Source organism: Terrapene carolina, unplaced genomic scaffold, assembly GCF_002925995.2.
Source record: "Terrapene carolina triunguis isolate 2854851 unplaced genomic scaffold, T_m_triunguis-2.0 Scaffold97, whole genome shotgun sequence".
In the NCBI taxonomy this organism is placed as follows: Eukaryota; Metazoa; Chordata; order Testudines; family Emydidae; genus Terrapene; species Terrapene triunguis.
Genome location: NW_020664448.1, coordinates 2,433,673 through 2,459,267, shown reverse-complemented (window position 1 = coordinate 2,459,267; position 25,595 = coordinate 2,433,673). Strand labels below are relative to the sequence as shown.

The 25,595-nt window shown below is 45.2% G+C and overlaps 1 protein-coding gene across 1 annotated transcript in view; it reads left to right on the top strand.

Annotated features, from left to right (window-relative positions):
• MAP6 (microtubule associated protein 6) overlaps nucleotides 1–25,595 on the top strand; it is a 68,846-nt gene that overhangs the window by 34,852 nt on the left and 8,399 nt on the right. Inside the window, exons 2-3 of the mRNA XM_026651690.2 lie at nucleotides 15,606–15,819; nucleotides 17,714–17,873. Of these exons, the coding sequence (XP_026507475.1) occupies nucleotides 15,606–15,819; nucleotides 17,714–17,873 (374 nt within the window). The remainder of the gene's footprint in view (nucleotides 1–15,605; nucleotides 15,820–17,713; nucleotides 17,874–25,595) is intronic.

Here is a 25,595-nt window from a genome sequence, read left to right as displayed (position 1 = left end):
ATGAGAAAAGATTAAAAAGACTGGAACTGTTCAGCTTGGAATAGAGATGACCGAGGGGGCATATGATAGAGGTCTATGAAATCATGAACGGTGTGGAGAAAGTGAAATAAGGACGTGTTATTTACCCCTTCACATAACACAAGAAGCTGGGGCCACCCAATGAAATGAATAGGCAGCAGGTTTACAAATTTAAAACAACCATAAGGAAGTAGGTTTCAGAGGGATAGCCGTGTTAGTCTGTAACAGCAAAAACAACGAGGAGTCCTTGTGGCACCTTAGAGACTAACAAATGCAACCTGATGAAGTGGGTTCTAGCCCACGAAAGCTTATGCCCAAATAAATTTGTTAGTCTCTAAGGTGCCACAAGGACTCCTCGTTGTTTTTTCATAAGGAAGTACTTCTTCACACAGTGCACAGTCAACCTGTGGAACTTGTTGCCAGGGGACATTGTGAAGGCCAAAAGTATAACTGGGTTAACAAAAGAATTAGATAAGTTCATGGAGGATCGCCATTGGTGGCCCTATTAGCCAAGTTGGTCAGGGACACAAACCCATGTTTTGTGTGTCCCTAAACATTAGACTGCTAGATGCTGGGTCTGTATGACGGGATGCATCACTCAATAAAGTGCCTTCTTCTGTTCACACCCCCCCACACACACACACCCCGAAGCATCTGGCACCGGCCACTGTCAGAAGCCAGTGTGGCCTAATGTATAGTGCACTGGACAAGGAACCCAGGAGACCAAGATTCTAGTCTTGACTCCACTGGCTGACCTTGGGTGAGTCACGTCACCTCTGCGTGCCTCAGTTTCCTCCTCTATAAAATGGGGATAATGATACTGATCTCCTTGCACAGTGCTTTGAAATCTGCTGATGAAAAGTGCTATATAAGCTGTAGGTATTATAGTCTACTTAGGCACTTCTGAAAAATGTTATCCGTAGGCATTTGTGACAATTTAGGGCATGATCTTGCGTCAACGCTCCTGATGAATTTGATGGGACCTTGAAGTCGAAGGAAGCGTTGTCAGTTTAAGGATTTCTGGATCAGACCCTCAACCTTGGTAGTAATTAAATTAGCAATATGTGCTGAAGGCATGTTCAGTGCTCCGTGGGCTGCCAGAACTTTGCACTGGACTGTTAACAGCACAAAATGTTTGCTGTTAATTAGAATTTGAAAATGCTGAAATGGCTGCAGTGCTGCCCAAGGGAAGGCTGCCTGGACATCCCTGCAGATGCAGAATACTAAGTGGATTGATCTGACCAGACAAAGGCCTGAAATGCCTATCTTGTCAATAATTAAGGACATGATCCAGCTCCTCCTGAGATCAGTGGGAGTTTTTCCATTGATTTCAGCAGGAGTGGGAACAGGCCCTAATTGTATTTGCAAAGCATCATGGTCCTAGTTCTCCTTTCACACTATTGTAAACCAAGAGTGACTTCACTGAAGTCACCCATGTTACACCAGTGTAAGGAAGAGGAGGATCATGCCCCATGACTCTTTCTGAACTGCAAGTGGTATCCAGCGCGGCGCTCAGTTGAACATTGTTATAAAATGTACTTCGGTTGCATAGCTCTTTATTTTTGTAAATGTCTTGGGATAACACTTGTTGCTCTTGGAGGGGCTCCCAGACAGATTCCGGACAGACTTTTACAGAGGGGGTTGGGGAAGGGGGGGACCCTGATTCCACCTGCTTGTGTTGAGCAGGCTGGCACAGAGGTGTAAAATTTGAGTTCTCCCAAACAGTAGCAGCCTCTCTCCCTCCTCCAGCACTCCTTGCTAAAAGCCGCATCTGAACAGAAGGCTGGGGAGCATGGCCACACCCGCCTAGAGCTACACAGCACCATTCAGCGTGTTCGCTGCTAGTGCGCAGGCGGGGTCCCTGTTCTTCCAATGCTTCTGCATGAGTGAACAAGGAGAGTTAGATCCCTGTGCGCCCTTTCCCAACTTGGGTCATTATTTTGCCTTGTTAGTGTCTTGAACATCAAAAGCACCAGAAGCTGCGTACCTGTGTCTCACAGTAACGCCTGCAACATTACCACATCCTCATATTAACGTGACACGGGCTGTGTTTTCCAACTTGAATAACCAGTAACTTTCCATGGCTGAGAACGATATTTTATTTACGTCTTGCAGTACGCTATGTCTCGTATACATTTTAAGAGATACTCCAGATGTATTCGTATAAAGGATGCTATGGTGCTGCGCGCAGTATGAATACACAGCTGGAGCGACAGAACAGCAAGACAATAGCTGCTGTTTAAGTAGGACCTAGACAGCAACAGTGTTTCTCATCCTGTGTCTCCTTTGTTGCCTGGTCAAAGGCAGTCGGTTCAGTTCTATTCCCACAGCTGAATTGACATGGTTGATGATGCTGATGCACAGATAAGAAAGGATATCAGAAAGCCATACTCATTTCAAGCTCCATTAGAAACACCAAAGGGGGAGCAGTGGTTGCCAAATGGGACTGGAAAGAATATTTTGGCCAATAATATTAAATGGGGGGAAAACAGAGACATAGCTCAGAGCTGTGTAAAATTTCACACCCTGTGCAACATAGTTAGGTCGACCTAACCCCTACTATAAACACAGCTAGGCTGACAGAAGAAGTCTTCTGTTGACCTAACTACTGCCTCTCGGGGAGGTGGATTAATTGCATAGATGGAAAAACCTCTTCCGTCAATGTAGGAAGCGTTTACACTAGGGCGCTCCAGTGGCACAGCGGCTGTGCCATAGCCGTGCCGCTCTAGCCCCTGCAGTGAAGACATACTCCTAGATTCATAGATTTTTTTTTTTAAGGCCACTGTGATTGTCTAGTCTGACCTCCTGTATAACACAGGTGAGAGAATTTCACCCCGTAATTCCTGCATCCAGCCCAATAACCTCCCGCCATGATCAGCAACAGCTGCCCTGCTCCATCAGCTCCACCACCACAAGTGTCCAGACTTTGCTCTGAGGTCTTGGTCCTGCACCTCAGTTGGAATCGAGTCCCGCTGCTGGAGCAGGGGCAGAGTCTAGATAACAGGAGCAGGCAGTGTGTTGAAATTGCTTCACACCCGAGCTTCCACAAAGGCCAAAACAGCAGGGCTTCTTCCACAGTGGAACTCCTCCCCTGCAAGGGCAAATACCTGTTCCATGGCACGGTGACATGAATCACTCCCTCAAAAGAAAAAAGAACGAGGAGTACTTTAATTAAGTTAATAAAGGTAAAGCAGAAGAACAATTTGTGGCTGTAAACCTTCTTCCTCAAGTTTTATCCCCCCCTTACCTGAACCAATCAGGTGTTTAGGAGAATAATCGTTCTCCCGCCTCCTTGTAACAACCTTTTAGGTACTTGAAAACTGTTATCATTTCCCCTCTCCTCTCCAGACTAAACAAACCCAATTTTTTCAATCTTTCCTCTAGACCTTTAATCATTTTTGTTGATCTTCTCTGGACCTTCTCCAATTTGTCCACATCCTTCCTGAAATGTGGCGCCCAGAACTGGACACAATACTCCAGTTGAGGCCTAATCAGCGTGGAGTAAAGCAGAAGTATTACTTGTCTTGTCTTGCTTACAACACCCCTGCTAATACAGCCCAAAATGTTGTTCGCTTTTTTTGCAACAGCGTTACACTTTTGACTCATATTTAGCTTGTGATCCACTATGACCCCCAGAGCCTTTCCGCAGTACTCCTTCTTAGGCAGTCATTTCCCATTTTGTATGTGTGCAACTGATTGTTCCTTCCTAAGTGTAGTACTTTGCATTTGAATTTCATCCTATTTCCTTCAGACCATTTCTCCAGTTTGTCCAGATCATTCTGAATTTTAATCCTGTCCTCCAAAGCACTTGCAGCCCCTCCCAGCTCGGTATTATCAATAGAACTACTTGTGGGGAAAGGCACCATCCAACATATACAAATCTGGCTCACAGATACATAAGGTGATGGGCACCATAGAAGAACTTAGGCTGGAGAAGGAGAGAGCACATACTGTCACCGTGGTGTCCTGGAGCCAGTCTACCAGTACCCTGATATGTGAATGAATTACACTTGATATTAATTGCACGAAAGTATATTTGCATCTTCAAAGAAAAGCAGAATTTACAGGACTGTGCTAAGTACTGTTGTCTTTGCAGGTTATTTCACTTCCCTTCCTCCCTGAATTTAGGAAGATATAGAGCATATTGCTTTGTTAATCTCAGTATTTTGTATGTCTGTATCCTCCCAGTGTGATAGCAGTGCATGTGTTCACAGATAAATCAGACACACAGCGCTCTGTGGTCCAAGAAATGTTTACAGCAGCACTTTTACTCTTCTAGCTCTGTTTAAATACCAAGGCTTGCCAAGATCTGCCTCTGACAACTCCTGTACTGGATTCAAATCCTGCTGCACTCAGCTGTCAATAATAAAGATTTTCACGTCTCAGAACATCTGTGTAATGAGTTGTTTTGTTCGTTTGGTCTTTTAGCGCGTTGCAGGGTGATCGGCTCACCCGCATTTGGAGAGAGACGCTTGCAAATTCTCCCACTCGCCCTCTGCAGCCCCCTCCCCACCACTTTTGGAGGGTGTGAAGAGAATCTGTGCTGTGGCTTCTATTCTGACACCACTGGGAGGGAATTGGGGGGCTCGCAGGGCACCTACATGTTGCCTAAGCCTCTGACTGGCCCCTCTGCTCAGGGCTGACCGGTACTGTTGTTTTAGCATTTACACTAGGAAGTTTGACTGTGTCAGTGGGCTTTGGGTCAGACCTATAAACAGTTCCATGAGCCTGGGTGGCGCGTATCATAGGCTGGGAGAGGCTGTGGCTAGGGCTACCGCGGTCGGTCTGCGGTTGGGACTTGGAGTGGCTGGGGCCGCCCAGCGCTGGGGGGAGGCTGCCGGCACTGGGGCTGCCCCCCTGTGTTCAGAGGGGGCTGAGGGCTCTGGACCTGGGGGCCACATGTTGCCTGCCTGCCCGGCTGGTGCTTGGGTTGGGCGGGAGGGCAGCGCGCTGCCTGCCTGGTGCATTGGGGGGGAGGCTCTGGGTTCCAGCGGGGGAAAGGGGGTGGGGCCGATCAGGGGCTAGCCTCCCTGAGCCAGAAGGTCACTTGCCACGCATGTCCATGAGGGTTTCAGTCACACAACGTCAGAAGCCCAAGATATAAAACTGGTCTGTGCTGCTTTAACAGAGTCTGGACAATGATAGATGGGTCCAGACTTGACTACTGCAGCATGCGTCATGGTCCATGGAGCTACTTCTGAAGACCACTCTGAAGCTACAACCAGGGCAGAAGGGCTCAGCCCACTTGCTCACTGGGGATGGTCATAGGAAGCATCTTACACCCATGGGCTAAAGACTGCATCACTTTCCTACTTGCTTTCAGCAACACTCAGTGTGTTAGTATCAACATTTAAAGCGCCGTATTGTTTGGGTTCTGCGTACCCTATAGACCACCTCTCCTCCCCAGGCACCATTGCAGCAGTTGAGATCAACGGGGTCTGAACACGATGTGTGGCTGTTCTCAGTGGCAGGCCCTCAGTTCTGGAACTACTCCCCATGTTGGTCCAGCAGATCCTGAAGCATGGGCACATGGCAAATCTGTTAATCAAGCAGGGCTAGATGGTGGTTGTGCCCTCAAGGATGCATTGCTATCTTACCTGCTGGTTTTCTGAGGTTCTCTAGTGTATTCGTGATGTCACTCTTCTGCATCGTGTTGTTTTGCAGTGGAGCAGGGATAAGAGTGGGTGCAACTTCTGTGTTGCGCTGTATGGGGGCCACAATGCATGGCTGGCACATTAACTTGGGGTCCTCATTCTAGTGCTGTCTTGAGCTACTGACTCTAGCATCCTTCATAATGTGGGGAAATAGAGCAGGGGGGCCTTCTTTTGAATAGCCAGAGCTGTGAATCTGAAGGCCCCAAAATAAACCCTCCAACAGAGATCTGTTATGCTAACTACCCTTACACAAAGCAGTACAGGCCAGGGCCTGAACTAGAGTGCACAATTCCCTGCCAAACTCGGTCAAGGGTCATGACCAGAGGGGGGGGGGGCAAGGAGGGAAAGAATAAAAAAAGCCCCAGCAGCAGCACTAATGAAATATGTTCATGGCTGATGAAATATAATAACCGCTTGTGGGAAGCAATAGGTAACTTTAGCTAAATGCAATTTCTTAACTCATGCAGCTTCTCCTTTGGGTGATCTGTGACCCACTCCGTGATTCCAGCTATCTGCAAAAATAGCCAATCATAGATCCTCTTTAAGCGTCCCATGAAAACCCCCCCCCCCAATCTTTAACCAAAAGACCCCGGAAAATAACATGTGTCTTGAGAAATGTACCCAAACTGGTGCCAAGTACCACCCCTGGGGAAAAACACCCACTTCTCGGAAATTAATGAGGAAGGTACCAGGGGGGAAGGGGGGGGGACTGACCCCAACCCTAATTTCTTAACTCATGACGTATTGTTTGTACTTTGCTTGCGGTTTAATGAAATAAAAACCCGCCTGCGAGCGGTCCTCGGGGTGTCAGTCTTCGGACTGCACCCCAGTGCACTGGTATGTATGTCAATAAACTGACTAAAATCACTGCGTGGGTGTCTTTGACCACGACAATAACCAGATGGAAGGATGGACTCCTCTGCTAGCTGAATTGACCACATCCTGTGGAGGATATGGTACATGGACAGCATGTTAGCCTGGTCCTTCTTGAACATATGCCTCTTGCACAGTGAGAGAGGATCCCAACAGACTCTTTCACCATCTTGTGTTCAAGTTCAGCACAGGGTAGGACCTAGCAAAGCATATCCACAGGTTTTATTTCCCCATGATACTTGCTCCTTTGTTTGATTGATGTTTCCCACTCACACATTAATACATCAAATTGACTCAGGATATTTGTACATAACTGACTTTATATTGGGCCAACCATAGTGGGCTGTTATGCATGTGTGTGTGTGTGTGTGTTAGGTGAAGCTTGAATATTCATGTTTGGAAAAAATCATCTCAGGCACCATTAGCTGCCTTACGCTATTTACAGTCCCGGAGAGATGTTACAGGAAATTACTATGCACAAAATAATAATGGATGCACCAGAGGAAAATGCTGTCTTTTAGCACCCAGAGGCAATCTGAGACCGTAGCCCCTGATGCTGTGTTAGGGGAGCAGATGGGATAGTTCTTACGATTTTATTGGCAAATCTCACTCGCTCACTTGCAGTTGCTCACTCGGAATTGCTCTTCTGATCAAAAGAAGCTGAAATACGTGTGGGCTAATGGTGAGAGCCAGAGTTATACACGAACGGGAGGCTGCCTGAATTTCAGCCCCCTGCTGCTCTAGCCCCTATGGGCGTTGTGTCAGGACGCAAGACTCAGACTTCGCCATGAGAAATAACACCTCCTGCAGATTGTGAGCATACAGATGCCTAACCGTCATGGAAACTGTGGTTGCTGAGGTCAGGGTGAAGGATTTTAGTGCCTGGGTGAGCGTGAGGAACGTGGTACGTGCATTGTCTTACTGTACACATTGGGGGTTACTTAGAAGGTGGAGTCTGCCAATGATGTGAGTGGCTTTGGGGACTTTAAAGAAGGCGGCCAATTTGTTTAGGGCATCACAATTGTTGGCTGCCTATTTGAGACACTTTAAAGGGGCTTGATTTTTCAGAGGGTGGGTGCTCAGAGCTTGCTGAAAATCAGGCCCTTTAAAGGTGTCTGGTTGGGCATCTAAAAATTATGGTACCCCTAAATGACAAGTCTCTTTTGAAAATCTTGGATGGCTACTTGGACATTTCCTTGCTTTCAGGGGTTTGTGTAGGATAGTGTTCCCCTAAAGCAACCTCACCTGTTCTTAAGAATGTAAATGAAATTCAAATTTGCTCTATTTTACAAACCCTGAAGCCCTGGGGATTGCACAGGCTGCAGTAGATCAGGGCAGAAGTTGCCCCTGAAGAGTTTCACTCATACCACGATACTGCAGATCTTTTGTGCAGTTCAAATTCTGCTCTCCGTCCTGCTGGCATGTGGCCCTGAGCCAAATCTCAGTGAAGCTAAGGGAAAAACTCCCATTCACTTCCAGTGAAACTGGAGCAGGCCTTAAGTGCGCAGTTTCCCCATTAACTTCAACAGAGCTACTGAGCTTTTTACATAGGGGTAACTGTAGGCAGGGGTTGCACCAGTGACTGTGGCAAAGTCAATAACTTTCCCTTGACTGATCAGCTGTTACAGGGTATTTCAGCTTGCCTCTCACTCTCAGATGGGATCTTCCCAGTCACTGGAAATCCTGAAAGATGTGAAGCACCTGCAATTCCTTTAGTACAAGAGTTTCAGGAGCTCCGCACCTCCTCTCAGGGTTCGATCCATTGTTATGCTTGGAGGGCTAGTTGGGTTGAACCTTAGGTCCCAATATCTTTATGCCATTGGTCCTTAAAGCCATTGATATAAGTGGATAGGTAGTTGGAACTCCATGGTCCATTTGCAACTCGGGTTGCAGGGAACTCGGATTGTTTAGTCTGCAGAAGAGAAGAATGAAGGGGGGATTTGATAGCTGCTTTCAACTACCTGAAAGGGGGTTCCAAAGAGGATGGATCTAGACTGTTCTCAGTGGTACCAGATGACAGAACAAGGAGTAATGGTCTCAAGTTGCAGTGGGGGAGGTTTAGGTTGGATATTAGGAAAAACTTTCTCACTAGGAGGGTGGTGAAGCACTGGAATGGGTTACCTAGGGAGGTGGTGGAATCTCCTTCCTTAGAGGTTTTTAAGGTTAGGCTTGACAAAGCCCTGGCTGGGATGATTTAGTTGGGAATTGGTCCTGCTTTGAGCAGGGGGTTGGACTAGATGACCTCTTGAGGTCCCTTCCAACCCTGATATTCTATGAACTAGGCCTTTCTCCTGAGTTGGCCAACAATGGTGTCAATTAGTACTGGCTCTGCTGGTGGTTTTGTGATCTGGGCTCTTGTCCATTAGGAACTGGATTGAGACAAAGCACTTTAGAAAATGCCCAGTAGGGATCAGTTCTGCCTGGGGCAGGGATATGAACTGGGCTAGCTAATGCTCCCGTGCTATCTAACTTCTGTCTAGGCCACCTCCCCTATTTCACACAGACGACCAAGGATTTACTACATGGGAACCATTTTGAGTCAGTAAATTATAGCTCTGAGCAAATAATTGATTTTTTGGTTCATGGGCCGAACCGCAACATCTGAAAAATAATTGAGTTCAGTTCGAACCAAAACTGAAATCTTTGGTTTTTTCTCACCAAAATAAAAAAAAAAATCATTGTGGATCAAACAAAACATTTTGTTCAACCCAAAACTAATTTTGGGGGGTTTCTTCATTTTGTTTTGGGTCATTTTGGGGTGTTTTCCCACCTTTTTAATTAGCTAAGTTTTTTAACGAAATGCCATTTTGAAATGAAAAATCAAAACATTTTATTTCTAAATGGCTGAAATGAGCAGTGTCAACTTTTTAAAAATTGTTTCCTATTTTTCGGGAGTCAAAACTATTCACCAAATTTGTCCCAAATTCACAAATAGTGTCAATGAAAAATGCATTTTTTGGTGATTACACTATTCACTGAAAAAAATTGCCCAATACTGACCTGGACTGCATTCCCATCAATGACTGAAGGGCGAAAGGCTCCATAACTCATGACCAAGTCCCTGGGCCAAATGCTTCTCCAAGTAATACGAATAACAATAGTACAATTTTTAAAAGTATCGGTGACATTTGTATGGCTGCATGTAGAAATTTGTTTTTGTAAAAACCCACAGTCCAGGGGGTCTTTATTTGTAACGTTCATGGAGCACGTACTGGCTTGCAGGCATGCACAGGGGCCTGTTTTGCTGTTAATGTCCAGGGGATGTTTGCCACTAGAGTTGAGCTTAACCACATTTTGGTCCTAAAGCTCTTATCTGACCCACCTGAGCAGTCCTACTGGATTTGTATGAGTAGGATCAGCCGATTGGCTCAAACCCATAGTCCATCCTATCCAGTCACTGACAGTGGCCACCACCAGATGCCCAGAGGAAGGTGCAAGAACCCAACAGTGGGGAGTTGTGGGGTAATCTGCCCCCTACACATAGCTCTCATCCTGGTCTCTAGTTAGAGATTAGCTAAGACCCAAAGTACACAATGCAGCATGAGGTTTATTATCCCTTCCAAAATTATAGTTGTCATTAATTATAACTCTGGACATTCTTGATGTCCATGTACACCTCTACCCCGATATAACGCGACTCGATATAACACGAATTCGGATATAACGCGGTAAAGCAGCACTCTGGGGGGGGGGGGCTGCGCGCTCTGGCAGATCAAAGCAAATTCGATATAACGCGGTTTCACCTATAATGCGGTACGATTTTTTGGCTCCCAAGGACAGCGTTATATCGGGGTAGAGGTGTAAATGTTCAGTCCCTTTTTGAATCCTGTTAAGTTCTTGGCCTCAGTGACTTCTTGTGGCAGAAAGTTCCACAGGTTCAATCACATGTTGTGTGAAAACATATTTCTCATCATGGGTTTTGAATTTCCCACCGCTGAATTTAATTGAATGTTGCCTTGTGTTACGGGAGAACAGAAGTTCCCAAACTACCTTCTCTACATTCATTATTTTAAATGCTTTCTTTATGTCCCCTCGTTCTAAGATGATTGTAGTATTGTCCTCTATAATTTATCTGATGTGTAAAATCAGGAGTCTAGGGCCAGATTCTGCCACCCTTACTCACATAGAGTAGTACCTTGCTTCTCAACTAGTTGCACTGAGCTGAATGGAGCTACCCAAATAGTAAGGAGCTACTCACTATGAGTACGAGCGGCAGGATGTAGCCCTTAATTTGGGCCAGCCAGTCTTTTCTGAAGAAATATTTATCATGTCTAGTTGGTGCTAAGTGGATTTTGCAAATGTTTCTTAAATTTGCACTAATAGAGTTGCCAAACATGCTGCACCAGTGCAGTCTGCAGCCATCAGTGTTGGTCTCTGACTGCCAGGAAACGTATTTCAGTTTCTGTGTTAAAAGGAGACAATTTAAGGTGCTTTCTTTTTAACCTGAAGCCAAGGCAGAAGTGGATGTGATGGAAGCAAGGGACTGCACATTTTATCAGCACATTCTCAAATTTGGGGTTAATTTCTGCTTTGATTTATGATGTTCCCTTCTGCACACCTTTCCTCTAATTTTATCAGTAGCATTTAACCTATGAGAAGCAGTTTCTTTTCAGTAACTGACTAGTTCTACTTAATATTTTCCTAACCAAAATGTTTCTCTTAATAAGTGATTTATCAACCTATCTAATCTATCTAACGATTTGTGTACAGATCCCATCATCTTATTTCAGCACTTGGGCTCCTAAATCTGTTCCACCACTTTGGTACCTTCACAGCCCAAACACCGCTGTCCAAGTAAATTCAGTGTTAGAAGCTGGTTGCTGATCACAATAAGGAAGGAGTCTGGAAGGTGGATAGAGCAGGAGACTAGGATTCTATCCTGTTCACTGTTTTCTAAGCCGAGGCGATAAGTAAAAGTGCTGCATTGTCTCATAGCCGTCCTTCATCAGTCTGGAATTTAAAAACACAGTAACCGTTTACTGACAGGTAGAACACAGGAGTGGGTAGCAAATGTTCTAAATCTTTGCTAAAAATAATTTCGTGCATTGTTGTGTAGTCATGAAAATATTTTTCTAACTCCCCAACACAAAGTGGGTCACATGCCATCCAGTTTCTATTTCTCAAACTCTGGTGGAGTGAGTATACTTACAGATTGGCTGGGTCTGCTCAAAGCTGACATTGTGGGGGCAAAGGTTTGTAACAGGGTCAGAGTTTCTAGGCTCCTGCACACGAATTCAGGGCTCCTCTTTTAAGCCAGCCTAAGCTCAAGATGTAAAGACTTTTTTACAACCCTGCATAAAGATGCAGAATAAATACTGTTGATTCATGCTGGCAGATGGATTTTGTTAGCGTCAACCAGAGTATAAGGGAAATTGAAGCGTTTCTCTAGAGCAGAGAGAACCATGGGCTGGAGTAGAGGAGATGCTGCCGGGAAGCCCTAGAAAGTGGATAGATTGGAACCATGTACAGAGTGTACAATGACAGTAATCACCGGGGACCAAAAATGGGACATACTAAGAGCAGGTTTCAGAGTGGTAACCATGTTAGTCTGTATCAGCAAAAACAATGAAGAGTCCTTGTGGCACCTTATAGACTAACAAATTTATTTGGGCATAAGCTTTCGTGGGTAAAAAACCCACTTCTTCAGATGCATGGAGTGAAAGTTACAGATACAGGCATTATATAATGACACATGAAGAGAAGGGAGTTACCTCACAAGTGGAGAACCAGTGTTGACAGGGCCAATTCGATCAGGGTGGATGTAGTCCACTCCCAATAATAGATGAGGAGGTGTCACTTCCAGGAGAGGCAAAGCTGCTTTTGTAGTGAGCCAGACACTCCCAGTCCCTATTCAAGCCCAAATTAATGGTGTTAAATTTGCAAATGAATTTTAGTTCTGCTGTTTCTCTTTGAAGTCTGTTTCTGAAGTTTTTTTGTTCAAGGATAGTTACTTTTAAATCTGTTATAGAATGTCCAGGGAGCTTGAAGTGTTCACCTACTGACTTACAAAAAGCCTTCATGTGTCACCGAAAGAAAAAGCTCCTTAAAAACAAACTCAGCAAAATTAAAGGCGGGAAAAAATCTGAAACAAAAACTGTGGGGCTAATCGAGGCTGTGCGTACCGTGCCCATTCTCTCTTGCACATGCTCACTGCGGCAGTCCACCCGCGGCCTTTCTTTCATATTGCCTGTTTGGGGTTAGGAGATGTCTTTGCCACAAGCCCTGTATAAGGGGCCCTGTGTGATGATTAGCCTGCTTCCTCTCTCCCACATGGTCCAAGGGGGAAGTCATCTGCACCAGCACTTTACCATACTGCCGGCTCATCTGTGCTAGTTGTGGGAGAGGGGGTGGAGTCAAGGCTTCAACAACTTCCCAGCCCTGCTTGCCCAATTTCCACCCACCTGTGCTGGGGGGAGGAGGGGAGTAGCAGCTTTGTGGAGGCTGTTGTCTCACTCCAGCGATACATGCAGCCAGTGCTGGGGAGCGAGGAGGCATCTTATGTCTTTGTCTCCTCTGCGTGGAAGCATAACGTGGGTTCCATCATGCTGTTAGACTGTAAGTTCCTCAAGACAGGAATCTTGTGCTCCTACCTGTTTGCAAGGTGCCTCACACCCTTCTGGGGCAATACAAATATTAAATAGTAATGGGGAAGCATTCAGACTCGCAACCACTTACCGCCAGGCTGAATCTGTTTCATTGTTCCAGGATCAGCTGACACGGCACAACAAAGATGCCATGCACCCATAGTATATCGCAAGGGGGCGCGCTGTTCTGAACAAAGCCTCAGTTTTTGTTTGAAAGCAGAATCTCTTGGCCACACAAACGCTGTCGAATAAGAGCTTCATTTTAATTTGTTCAGTGCTGGCCACAAACAGGCTTTCACCTTGTTATACTTCATGTCTTGACACTGCAAGCTTGGTTGTGGTGTTGTGGGAGCTGTGTTGGTCCCAGGAGACAAAGTAGGTGAGGTCACATCTTTTGGTGGGAGGGGCGCGCCTTTGAGCTACACAGAGCACTGCATCAGGTGTGGAGAAGGTAAATACGAAGTAGGACAGATTGCTAAGCCTAAGGGGGTCACACATGCTGTAGGAGACCACTTAAAATGAAGTGGGTAATTAACACCTCTGCAGAGGTTATGAAGCAGTAGAGTGTGTTACTGAGGGCAGGTCTACACTTAAAATGCTGCATCGGCGGACTGTAGCACTTTAATGAAGACACTCTAAGCCAACAGGAGAGAGCTTCTCCCGTCGGCATAGTTAATCCACCAGACAATGAAAGGGTTAAATAATTACAGAGGGGGAGAGAAATGAAGAAGTAGAGGCAAAGGACATAAATTTGGTTTTAGCTGAGATCTGCCATAAAATAGGGAGTTGAGGTGGTGTAGAGATACAAGGAGGCTGTTCCAACTGGTAGGAGTTGCAGAGGAGAAGGCTCTTTCACCAACAGTGACTGTGTAAAGGTAAAAAAAAACATTAGATGGGCAGAGAGAAGAGGCGGGGAAGCAGAGAGAGGAACATTCTGTGAGGAAGCAGAAGCAAGAGGCTTGTAAATACAAGAACAAATGGATCCTCAAGTGAAAGGTATTGTTAAAAATTAAATTACTAATCACTGGGAGCTTTTACTAGCGTCAAAGCTGGTTCATAGCACCCACAGAGACATAACACCGACAGCAGGAGGGATAGGAGTTGATGCAGGGGTTAATTTCCTTCAAGAGTCGTAAAAACAGACAAGTGCTGTGCTATGTAGATGAAATTCACCCCTGTGCAGAGGGTTATGGCATCGCTGGCGTCCTACTTGAACCCTTAGGACATAACTGATGCACAGATCTTGTGCTGGCTCCCTGAGCACAGGTGAATTTCATCCGTAGGTGAGGAAATGTCGTAGCCTGGGATTCGGATTTTGTGTTTCCTGCAGCTGGTCAGGAAATGCTTCTCCTATTCTCCTGAGTACAGTTTTGATGAAAAAAAAATATTTTTTGTCAAAAGTTTGTTTGAACATTTTCCTGGTTGTGGATTTTATTTTTAATGGAAAACGTTGGGTTTACAACTGTTGGGTTTTTTTGGTTGGTGAAAACAAAACAATGTTTTGCTTGCTTTTTTTCTCCCAAAATCCCTGAACATTTTTGAACAGAAATGGAGTCTTTAAAAAATTTCTGATTGATCAAAAAGCCATTTCCCCACCACTAAAAGTTTTGATGGGAAATTTTCCACTAGCTCTAGTGTTTGCCTTCAGGGGCTAATGAAGAAGAGAAGCAGAAGTGTAGCTACCAGTGCTTGGTACACATGGCAATCTGGGTGAATCCTAAAAAACCCCTTACATAATTGATAGATGTACAGTAGAAGGGATGTGCTAAACAAGGGCTTGAATGTATACATTGTGGTGCAATATAGAGCAAATGGCGCAACACAATCCCGAGATGAGTGGCGATGGTAGACTCTTTACATTTGATGCTCACCTAGCTGGTTCTCATACAGGTAAGCTCGCTGACAACAAAGCTTGTGTGCTGAGATGGGAAACCAAAAGTTTATTGTGACATCCAGTAAACCTGCACATTCCTCTCTCTCTCTTTACATATGAATTTTCATCATAAGAATAATTGCATGTAAGAGTCAGGAATCTCTCCTTGGGCTTTCCAGAGCGTAGGTGAAGCAATATAGATTTAAGAGGCACCGAGGTCAGGCCAGATTTTCAAAAGGGCTCCGCACCCACATCTGGAGCCAGATTTTCAAAAAGCCCAGCTATTTACACACCTAAATTAAGTGATCAGATTTTCAGCCTCCCAGCAGCGACTTTTGTTCCAGTAGGACAGATCCGAGTAGGAGTTTTTCCATTGACTTCAATGGGCAATGGATCAAGCCCAACGGGAGCTGTTGGATGCTGAGTTCTGGCAAATCTGGCCCCATATGTCTATGGCACGGGGTTTTCAGAATGCAAAATATACAGCCGGGGGAGGGCCATCCAATGAGATGTCCGCTAAGAAAGGGGGTCGGCTTACTTTCCACAAGCCACCCATTTTCCCGTTGTTTTAATTTCTGCCTCCTGTTTCTTTTTGAACCCTAGAAATGAATTCAGACCTTGGGTAGACGTCAACAGAGTCAAGCTTATAAAAGCTAAGTCCCAGTACAAGCCCCCGGACGAGAAAGTGAGCCACGAAACCAGTTACAGTTCTCAATTCAAGGGGGAGCCCAACAAGCCTGTACAAGCCGATAACAAATTCATCGATCGCAGGAGGATACGCAGCCTGTACAGCGAGCCCTTCCAAGAATCTTCAAAGGTGAGAAATACAGTGTAAGGGGACAAGGGCCAGCAGGTGCCTGAAGCAGCGCATGGCTATGAAGACTTCACAGCACCACTTAGTTTCATTCCACTTCCCATGGCTTATTCATTTCTGGCCGGGGACCCTATTAGGAATTATTCTCTGACACCCCAGTAAGAAGCGTGGGGCCGAATCCTAAGCTGGTGTAGATCAATATAACTGCACTGAAGTCAGTGGTGGGATGCTGGATTACAACAGGTGCAAGATCTGGCCCCAGGACAATCTCTTTGCATTCGCATTTCCCTGATCTCTAATGTAGACTATTATTACTTGGTAAACACAAAGCTACAAATGTGTTACCTTCTTTTATTTCACCCCAGTAACATGCTAAGGGCCAGATCCTCAGTTGGTGTAAATGGAGGTAGCTCCATTGACTTCAGTGGAGTTACAGCAGCCAAGGATGGGTTTTTAAATGGATCCGATCTGTACAATTTTGGGTCTGGATTTTTTCCTTCAACCCAGAGTTTGGGGTTGTGCAGTTCTTCGAGGTATTGTTTGGTTCCGATATAAAGAGAGAGGGGGTCAGATGGGAAATTCTGCTTCTAGTGGGATTCTGAACCCCCCTCCCAAGTTTGGGAGCGAGAACAGGCTGGATCCAGGGTTTTGCTTCACACCTTCCCCTGATATCATTCCAAGTCCACGCTTGGTGCTGCTGTTTCTCTTGCAGCAGATGAACTCCAGGCATCCCAATGTGTTTTTCCTCCATTGTATCAACCTGAGAAAGGAGCAGAATAAGGAGCACGCCCTCCCCCCCACTCCCAGTCCGCAGCCCCCCAAACAGAATGGAACTTATAGAGCGTCCAACAGAGGATCCTGAGACTCTTCCCCTCCCCTTTGTTCTGGGCCATCATTTCCCTTGTCTGATCCCAAAGAAAGGCAACACCTAATGAGATTGCAAAGCCACTCCCCAAATCAGCCAGGCAAGGGGGTGACAAAATGTGCCCCCTGCCTCCAGCGACTGACCGGGTGTCCCTGGATCCCTCCGTGTTTTCCTCAAAAACTGGGGAGACCATCATATAACATCAAAAAACCCCTTTTGCTAGGCTGACCCTGGCAGCCACTGTTCACAAGATTGCTGAACACTGACAGCTGTTTTCCTCAGTGGTGTCCCGACAGCCACATGCATTACAGAGACATTAGAATGAGAACTTGGACGGCATCCTTAACCAAATACAATAAGGCTCTGAGTGACGTCTCCTAATGAGTAGAACTCCTTAGAGAGCTCAGAGTCTGGCCACATAATCAGCTGGCGTTAATCAGTGTAGCCCCATTGACTTCAGTGCCATTACATCAATATGCCTTGCGCACGAGGGTCTGGCCCTTTGTACTTAGATAGCATTAGCCCCAACACTTGACTTAGGGCTTGTCTACACAGAGACTTAGGGCTTGTCTACATTACCCGCTGGATCAACGGGCAGCGATCAATCCAGCGGGGGTCGATTTATCGTGTCTGGACGCGATAAATCGACCGCCGAGCGCTCTCCCGTCGACTCTGGTACTCCACCAGGGCGAGAGGCGCAGGTGGAGTCGACGGGAGAGTGTCGGCCGTCGACTTACCGCAGTGAAGACACCACGGTAAGTAGATCTAAGTACGTCGACTTCAGCTACGTTATTCACGTGGCTGAAGTTGTGTAACTTAGATCGATTTCCCCCCTCGCCCCAGTGTAGACCAGGCCTTAGTGCACAGCAAGCTGGGGTATAAATCAAAGTCTCCGTGTAGACAAGCTCTTAAATGTGGAACATAAACAAACACATATTGCCGTCTCATTGATGATGTCTCTCTCTAAATCCTGTTCTTCTACCTTTTCCTGTGTGTTTCTGTGTTGGCGGTTTGTATGTTACATCCATCCAGGCGGAGAAGCGTAGTGTTCAACCTTTCAAACCAAAAAAGACAACAACGAGCCATAAACCACTGAAAAAGGCCAAAGACAAGCAGATCGCATCTGGCCGGGCTGCCAAGAAAAAGAGTGCCGAGAGCTCCAGTGGGACAAAGCCAGAGGACAAGGAGAAAAGTAAAGAGATGAACAATAAATTGGCTGAGGCTAAAGAGTAAATTTTACTGCACTTTTCTCTCTCTTTCTTTTTTTTTTCTTTTATTAAATAAAGGCCACAAAATTAATTAGAGGCTTCTAATCTGCTTTTGTTCTGAGTGTATTAGAAGCTTTTATGTTTTATTTCCAAGGAGGATTAGGAATACTCATTTCAGAGGTCAGGTTTTCGGCTTTGCCTGCACGACACAGATCTACACAGAATGATGGGGGGAGGATGAGGAGGGTGGAATGCACAGAGGATTGTAGGATTACAAAGGTTTTCAATTAATTGTGCGCTGCAAATATATTAAAAGGCTTGTCTCTTTCCTTGGGCCTGATCCTCCAGTGCTTTGATTGCATAAAGCTGCCATTTGTTCTGCTGGTGCAGTTCTGTTCCTAAGAGCTGATCCCATGAGGCTGAGCGTCCTTTGGGGGTGCTGAGCTCTGTCTTCTCCCATTGGCATCAACAGTATAGGAGAGATGCTCAATATCTGGCAGGAACAGGCCCTGTCAACCTGGCATAACTCAGTGGAGTCACTCCAGATTCACACACTGTGACTGAGAGCAGAATTGTTCTCCGAGACATCAATGGGTGTTTGGCCCAAGGAAGTGATGAAGGCTCAGATCCCTTGTAAGGAAAGATTTGGGGCTAGATCTTCAGCTGGTATGGATGGGCCAGGCCCATTTACACCAGCTCAGGATCTGGTCCTGTGTTACAGCAGAATGGAAAGTGAAGTAAGGTGCAGAGAGAGTCCAGATGGTTGCAAAGAGTTCCTGAATGGGCTTCAGGTCAGACTCTGCAGGTTGTTCCTCCCTGTCGTTTTCCAGGATCTGCATCTTTTGTATGGTTTCCGATTTGTTTTGGATCTTGGTCTGATTCCTTTGTTTTTCAGCTACAGATGGATATTGTGTGCCACAGGAGTAGGAGGAGGTTTCAGGAATGGATTCAATTTGCAGACATGGCTTTTTTATCGGTAGCATGGAGCAAGTCACCATTGTTAGTTTTAAATATACCTGCATGTTAAGTCGTGGTTGCTCATAATTGTGCGAATGGAGCCATGACCCAGTTATTGGGAGCCCCAACCTCCAACTTGGCCAAAGCCTCAAGCTCTCAACTCAGTGTTTATTGTGTCCTTACTCTGGTAAATTCCCACCAATGTCAGTGTGACTCAGTAAACACAGAAGGCCTGTTTCCCAGCCGGCGTCAATTGCATTGCTCTGTTGAGCTCCATGGAACTATATCGATTTACACCAGCTGCGGGTCTGGCCCAGAGTGCTGATCTCAGCACGTGGCTCACAGATTCAGCAGGAGCTAAGAGAGCGAAGTACCTTGTAGGATTGGTTTCTGCTTGACGAAACTGAGACATTGAACCACCTGGGTAATGAACCCCCAGAGCAGCTGTAGGAATCACGCCCGTTTGGCCTTGGTTAATCCTTTTTGCTATAGCTCAACCCAAGTTGCAAATTTCACTGGGCAAAAGCAACTGGGGGAGATGTAAGGTGAGAGCTCCAGAATTGCTGTAGTGGTATTGGAAAAAGGAATATCTTGCTTCTAGAATATATCAGATTTCAATTAAATACTGGCAAAGGTGTGGGGTTTTTTGTTTTTTTTTCTGGAGGTGGCGATTTCAGTTTTCAGAATCTAAATGTTTGTCATTTGGTATGTCTGAAAAATTAAAAGGGATGCCACAATGGAAGGGTAAGCGAAGGTTTCTAAAGATTAAGGACGTTCTATGCTATGGGAATAGCAAACTTTGTTGGCCTGAGTAATGAATACATGCAAAGTTTAGTGTGTTGTGTAATGTGTCCTGTTTGCCTTGTGCTAACAGCCTAAAGCTTTTGAGTATAAATAAGTGTAATGTTCTGAATTCAGTGGTGTATTTCCAAGTTTAGCTGTGTTAGAACTGTGTAGTATGAACTAACCAGGATGTTTATGTGGAAAAAATATATATATATAATATACACATATACCTCCAATATTTAGGAGGAAACCAGGGAAATCCTCCAGGAAGTAAAACTGTGGAACTGTTTGCGAATGTAATGCATATTTGACATGCATGCTTCATGGAGAACCTCACTGAACTGTCTATAATGGTCATCACTATTCCGAGTGCTCAGAAATTGAATGGATGTTGCGCAACTGCAAACCTCAGTTCATTCTGTAAGTGCAGAGTAGCTCAGCTCAGTAGTTTCATTGAAGTCACGAAGGATAACGCAGCTCGCTGTTCCTTGCATGAAAACGGATGTTTGTTAACTTTTCGCGGAGAGCTGAGCCTCAACGACTCTGATTCTTGACCTGTTGACGGATGCCTCCATTCACCTTTACATTTCTCCGGCCATGTCTACACTGACAAGCTTCCAGTGGCACAGCTGTACCCATACAGCCGTGGTGCTGTCACAGCCCTCGTGTAGCCGCATGATGCCAAAAGGAAAGCGCTCTCTTGTCAACACAATAAAACCAGCTCAACGAGCGGCAGTAGCTGTGTCGGTGTGAGAGTGTCTCCTGCAGACATAGCGCTGTGCACATGAGCACTTATGCCGGCAAAGCTTGTGTCACTCCAGGAGGTGTTTTTTTCACACCCCTGAGCGACAAAAGTTTGTCGACGTAAGTGGTAGTATAGACACGGCCTCCGTACCATCCCTTCTTATCTCAGGTAGAGGATAGCAACAGTTACGATGATGAAGCGTCAGAGCAGTTGAAGCGTGAAAGTAGTTTACAATAGCCAGAAACGCTGGCTCCTTCACACATGAGAGAGATTGTATCCATTCATTGCAGAGGATCTTACATTTTTGCCCATTAGCATCCATATTAATGCTTCACTAAGTGCCAAGTCCACTGGAAGTCAATGGGACTAAAATGGGGCCCTAAGAGATTTAGCAGTAAGTCCCTTGGATAGGCTCAATTTTGTCTCTAGATGTGCACACTATTGAGGGCCGCAGGCATGCATCGAAGTGCATAAATTGGCCCGGGGATTAGTATTAGGAGATATAATAAAATCAGGACTTAAGGTCAAATTCTTCATTGAGTTGCACTCCATGCTAGCCCGCTGACGTCAGCTGGGTTACGTGCGGTGTATCTCAGCACAGAATTTGGTCCTAAGGGCCTCATCTTGCCTTAGTTTGTGATGGAACTCCTACCAATGTCAGCTGTGTGCATGGATTCAGGACAGTGTATAACCCTCTGCCTGCTTTCTCGTTGCTCAGACTTAATACCCACGTAGTGAATTTAACATTGATCAGAAAGGAGATGAAATCTTTGCTGATTCAAGTCCACTTTGGATGCTAAGCTTGTTGCTTTAATTTGGCAAGAATTTATTCTCTGATTTTGGGTTTCCAACTGCCACAAAAGCAGCTATACTTCATTACCAACTTACCATATGTTTTGCTCTCCTGGTTAAAAAGTGTTTGCTTTATCCTTGTGAGAATTCCTATGGCTTTCACTGCCTGCTTTCTTATTTTCACTGTGTCTTCTTATTGTGCTGTCACTCCCTTTTGCAAGATGGTGCTAAATGCCAATGGGCTTCTTTTTCTGACTGCTTTGCAAAATCCATCATCCGCTTCCTCATCTGCAATGTTTCTGTTGTAAATACATGACTCCCATGTACTCTTGCCTTTCGGAGGCAGATAGGAAGTGTCTAATTACTATTTTGTGGCCTGGCTTTGGTTGCATATCACAAATTGTCTCTGTAATGTGTTGAGCACACCACCTCTTGGTGCTACTTCATTCTTGCTGTTAGTATGAGAATGATAAAACAAACAGATTAATGTATAGCCAATTGATTGTGACGTGCTTGTGATCTTTGCTTGCTCAAAGGGTTTTTTTTTCAATGATAAATAAATGCTGAAGACGAATACCATCTTCTTGATCTTGTTTTCTCGCTAAGAAGCACAACTGAGTAAGTGAAGGAAGCACCCTTTCCAATGTTTTACATTGGGAGAGCCATGCTGAGTTTCATATTGCAGAGATAACAATGAGAGGCTGCACTCTGGCTCTCTTCAGATGGCTGCTACAGTCACATAGGCATGAACTGAGAGCTAAACATTGGCAGAGATGAAGATGGACAGTGAAGGCATGTGAAGGTAGTTTGGGTTTTATTTCTAATCGGTGCCGTGTTGAACAGAGGTCTCCTGCTCCGTGCCCCTGCGCGCAGGAGGCTACTGGGCAAGATTCTCTGCTCCTTGCGGCTGTTCGAATCACAGGCAGCCAGGCCGCAGAAACATGGCCCAATGCGGAGGGGGAGAGGAGCTCCTGCCAAGAGTATGATGGCTGAGTTATTAGCACTTGTACCTGGCATTCCAATAAAGCCACTTAAAGCCCATTGAAGTCAATTGGGAGTCTTTCCATTGCCATCAATGGATTTTGGCTCAGGCCCTGAGCGCAGAAACTTATGCTCTGGGTCCTCTGACATGATCATATCAAATGAAAGCTACTCGGCGGTGAACTAGCAATGGCACATCCTCAACCACAGGCCTGGAAACTCAGAATCTTACTCTCAACACCAGCGCTTGCATCATATCTTGCCAACAGTCATGTCCATGTGTTGGGAAGGGTTGGTGGCCATTCACAAGCTGGTCCATATGCATAGATGTCCAGCAACAGGGGGCTTACACAGGCAGTCTATATGAAGACAAACCATTTTTTGACCAGGGTCCATAAAATCCTTGCTGGGGAAATAGTGCATTTGTTTTGCCTGACCTTTTTTCAGTGGTAATTAATCTACAAAGGGTTAAAAATCCATGTTGGAACATGTACTATATTGGATACATGAGGGAGGAAGAGTGGTCTTATTTTGAGCAGTGGATGGGAATCCAGGACTCCTGGGTTCTGTTTCTGTGTGCCACTGATTGTCTCAATAAGACTGCAGGCAAGTCACAGATTAATTTATTTGTGCCTCAGTTTACTCATCTAAAGCTAATAATACCCAACTACCAAGATGTTCTTCAGGGGCTTAATTAACTGAGTATGAAGCACTTTGAGCCCCTTGGATGACACTTTCTGTGTAAGTGCAAAGCATTGCTGTGTATAGTAATGTAAATGTGATTACCAGCTGGGAAAAAAAGATGAAGGGTAGAGGGGGAAGGGGTGATATTTTGACTTCAAGTTATGAACAGCCAGAGAATTTAATTCAGCTTTTTTCATCCAGAACTGCAAGCTTCTGCCTTGAATATGACCTCTATTCTCATTTAATGAATGCTACGTTAACACACTGGGCCAGATCCTCAACTGGAGAAAATCATCTCTCCTTGGGCCAGATTTGTGGCTGTTGTCTTTTGGCATAGCACCATTGACTTCAGTGGAGCTATGCCCATTCACACCAGCTGAGAAACTGGCCCATGTAAAAAAATTGACATTATACCATATGTCCTACTAGATTTCACACCTATGCCTAGTCTACAAACAATCTGCTAAATATATTCCATTTCCATCAAGTGCTGAAAACAACACCCTGTTCTAGCCTCAGCAACTTCTCACAGACACGCACATACCAACCTGTGGTCAAGCATGACAACCATACAGTCGTAAAACATGTCAATTGCTCTAAGGGTGTCACAGCCACAGGTCTAATTTCCAGAGGCGTTTGCACCCAGCTAGATCTGGTAGATAGACAGGGAAAACGTGTGTCATTAAGCGTATGCAATTCGGATGTGTTTGTTTGTCATTGTGGAAGCTAATCAGAATTGTTTTCATACATCCAGTATTTATGCACCTGGATCTGATCTACCATGCAACCACTAAGCACCTCTGCTTAGCATTCCAACAAGAACATGGAGGAAACCACCATGCTCAGTGCTGGAAAACATGATTTAGAATTAGCTGCGAATTTCAAGCGCTACATATATGTGAACGATACATTTTGAAGAGACTGTGTGGTCTAATGAATCGAAGATAGGCTTAGACACCAGGAACCCTTGGAGAACTAATCCCAGTCCTGCCTCTGACTCACTATGTAGCATGGAGCAAGTCCCTTACTGACACAATTGATCTGTCTCACAGGGGTGTTGTGGGACGGTCGGTACAAAGCTTTGAGGACAAGCGTTATTTATAAAGGGATGTCACGCTTTGTAGATCACTTAAAAGGTGGAGATGCTCACCAGAATAAGCACAGTGTTGGGTATGAATTTAGGGGAGAAAAGATTAAAAAGAATTGAAATGTATAAATTAAAACTACCAAAGGTCAATTTTACTTAATTACACCCTCAGAAACCGAATGTTTGAGGTTGGCTTCAGCTACCAGTAGCTGGCCAGTCAGAAAATGGTAAAATCTGACAAAATACACTACATTTTCCTTCACAATTGGCTACTTTTAGATTGTCTGGTTGGCTAAAACGTGGCTTTGGATTGAGATATTCCAAGTTGTGTGTCTAAATCTCCAGATCATCTTTGAAAATCTCAAATTATTAAACTAATCAGTCCCAATTCCTGACTGTTAAAGTCAAAGGGGAGGGATAGCTCAGTGGTTTGAGCATTAGCCTACTAAACCCAGGGATGTGAGTTCAATCCTTGAGGGAGCCACTTAGGGAGCTGGGGCAAAATCAGTACTTGGTCCTGCCTAGTGAAGGCAGGGGGCTGGACTCAATGACCTTTCAAGGTCCCTTCCAGTTCTAGGAGATAGGATATCTCCATTAGTTTAATTTAAGTCAAGAATATATCTCACTGGCTGACATGCCACCCGCAGAGATGAATCTTGTCTTTTGTGTCTCGATATTGTATATATTGGGTCAGTGGACTGCCAAAGAGAACAGGATGTCAAGGCAGATGTTGCTGTCATTGCTGGTGTTTCCCAGTGTCCTAGAAATAATTGTGTTCTTCTTTCAACAACTGCAGCATCAGAAACTAAAGAACTATACAGGAACAAGAAATGTTTTTCTAAGCGTGGACTTGAATATAGCTAGCGTTCAGTGCTAAGAATATTATCCCCAGTGCTGTAGCAAAATGCCCTGGTGCTTCCGGCTTCCAGACGTCAGACCTCAGCCAGATCTTGGTCACCTATCTGCAGTAGCTACTTGGTAAGGCTGTGGGTTTAAGGGCCCAATCATACAAATCCTTACTCATGTGAGTAAATCTATTGAAATTACTAGGACTACTCACATGAGTAAAGGTTTGCAGGAAGGGGTAATAAACCTCTGGTATTTGATGACTGGTGTCTCATTGTGAAGTGTGGAGATTCCTTGTAAGCAACATGGATTTCTGTTGCAGGCTGCCTTTTGAAAAGCTACCTACCCCATGAATGCCAGGATGGAGGACACGTGAGACTCATGACAAATCTGTGCATAGATTGAAAGGACCTTTGGGTGTCTCGAATGCCAGCTCGCTCTATGGAGAGGCTACTGCATAAAGTGAGCTACAGGATGGAGAAGTCCGTGCTCTCTCAGAAGACAGTGGCTAAGGCAAAGTAAACATAAGCAACAGCTGCAAGGAATGTTTGCCAGCAAAGAGAAAATTCATTTCCATTAAACATTGGTTGAGATTTGAAACTACTTTGTTGTCATCATGATACCTCATGATCTCCCACCCACATCGGCTTTTAAAGCAAATTGTCTGAGTGTCCTGTTGTGTAGTAGTGGCCTTTCTTCACATCGCCCGTGGCCAGCAAGACACCATTGCATGGGATGGGTGTGATGCCTTGCTTCATTCTACTAGGGTAGGCCCCTTGCCCATACACTGAAACTCACTGGGTTCTTACTGAGCTGAAAGGGCCATGT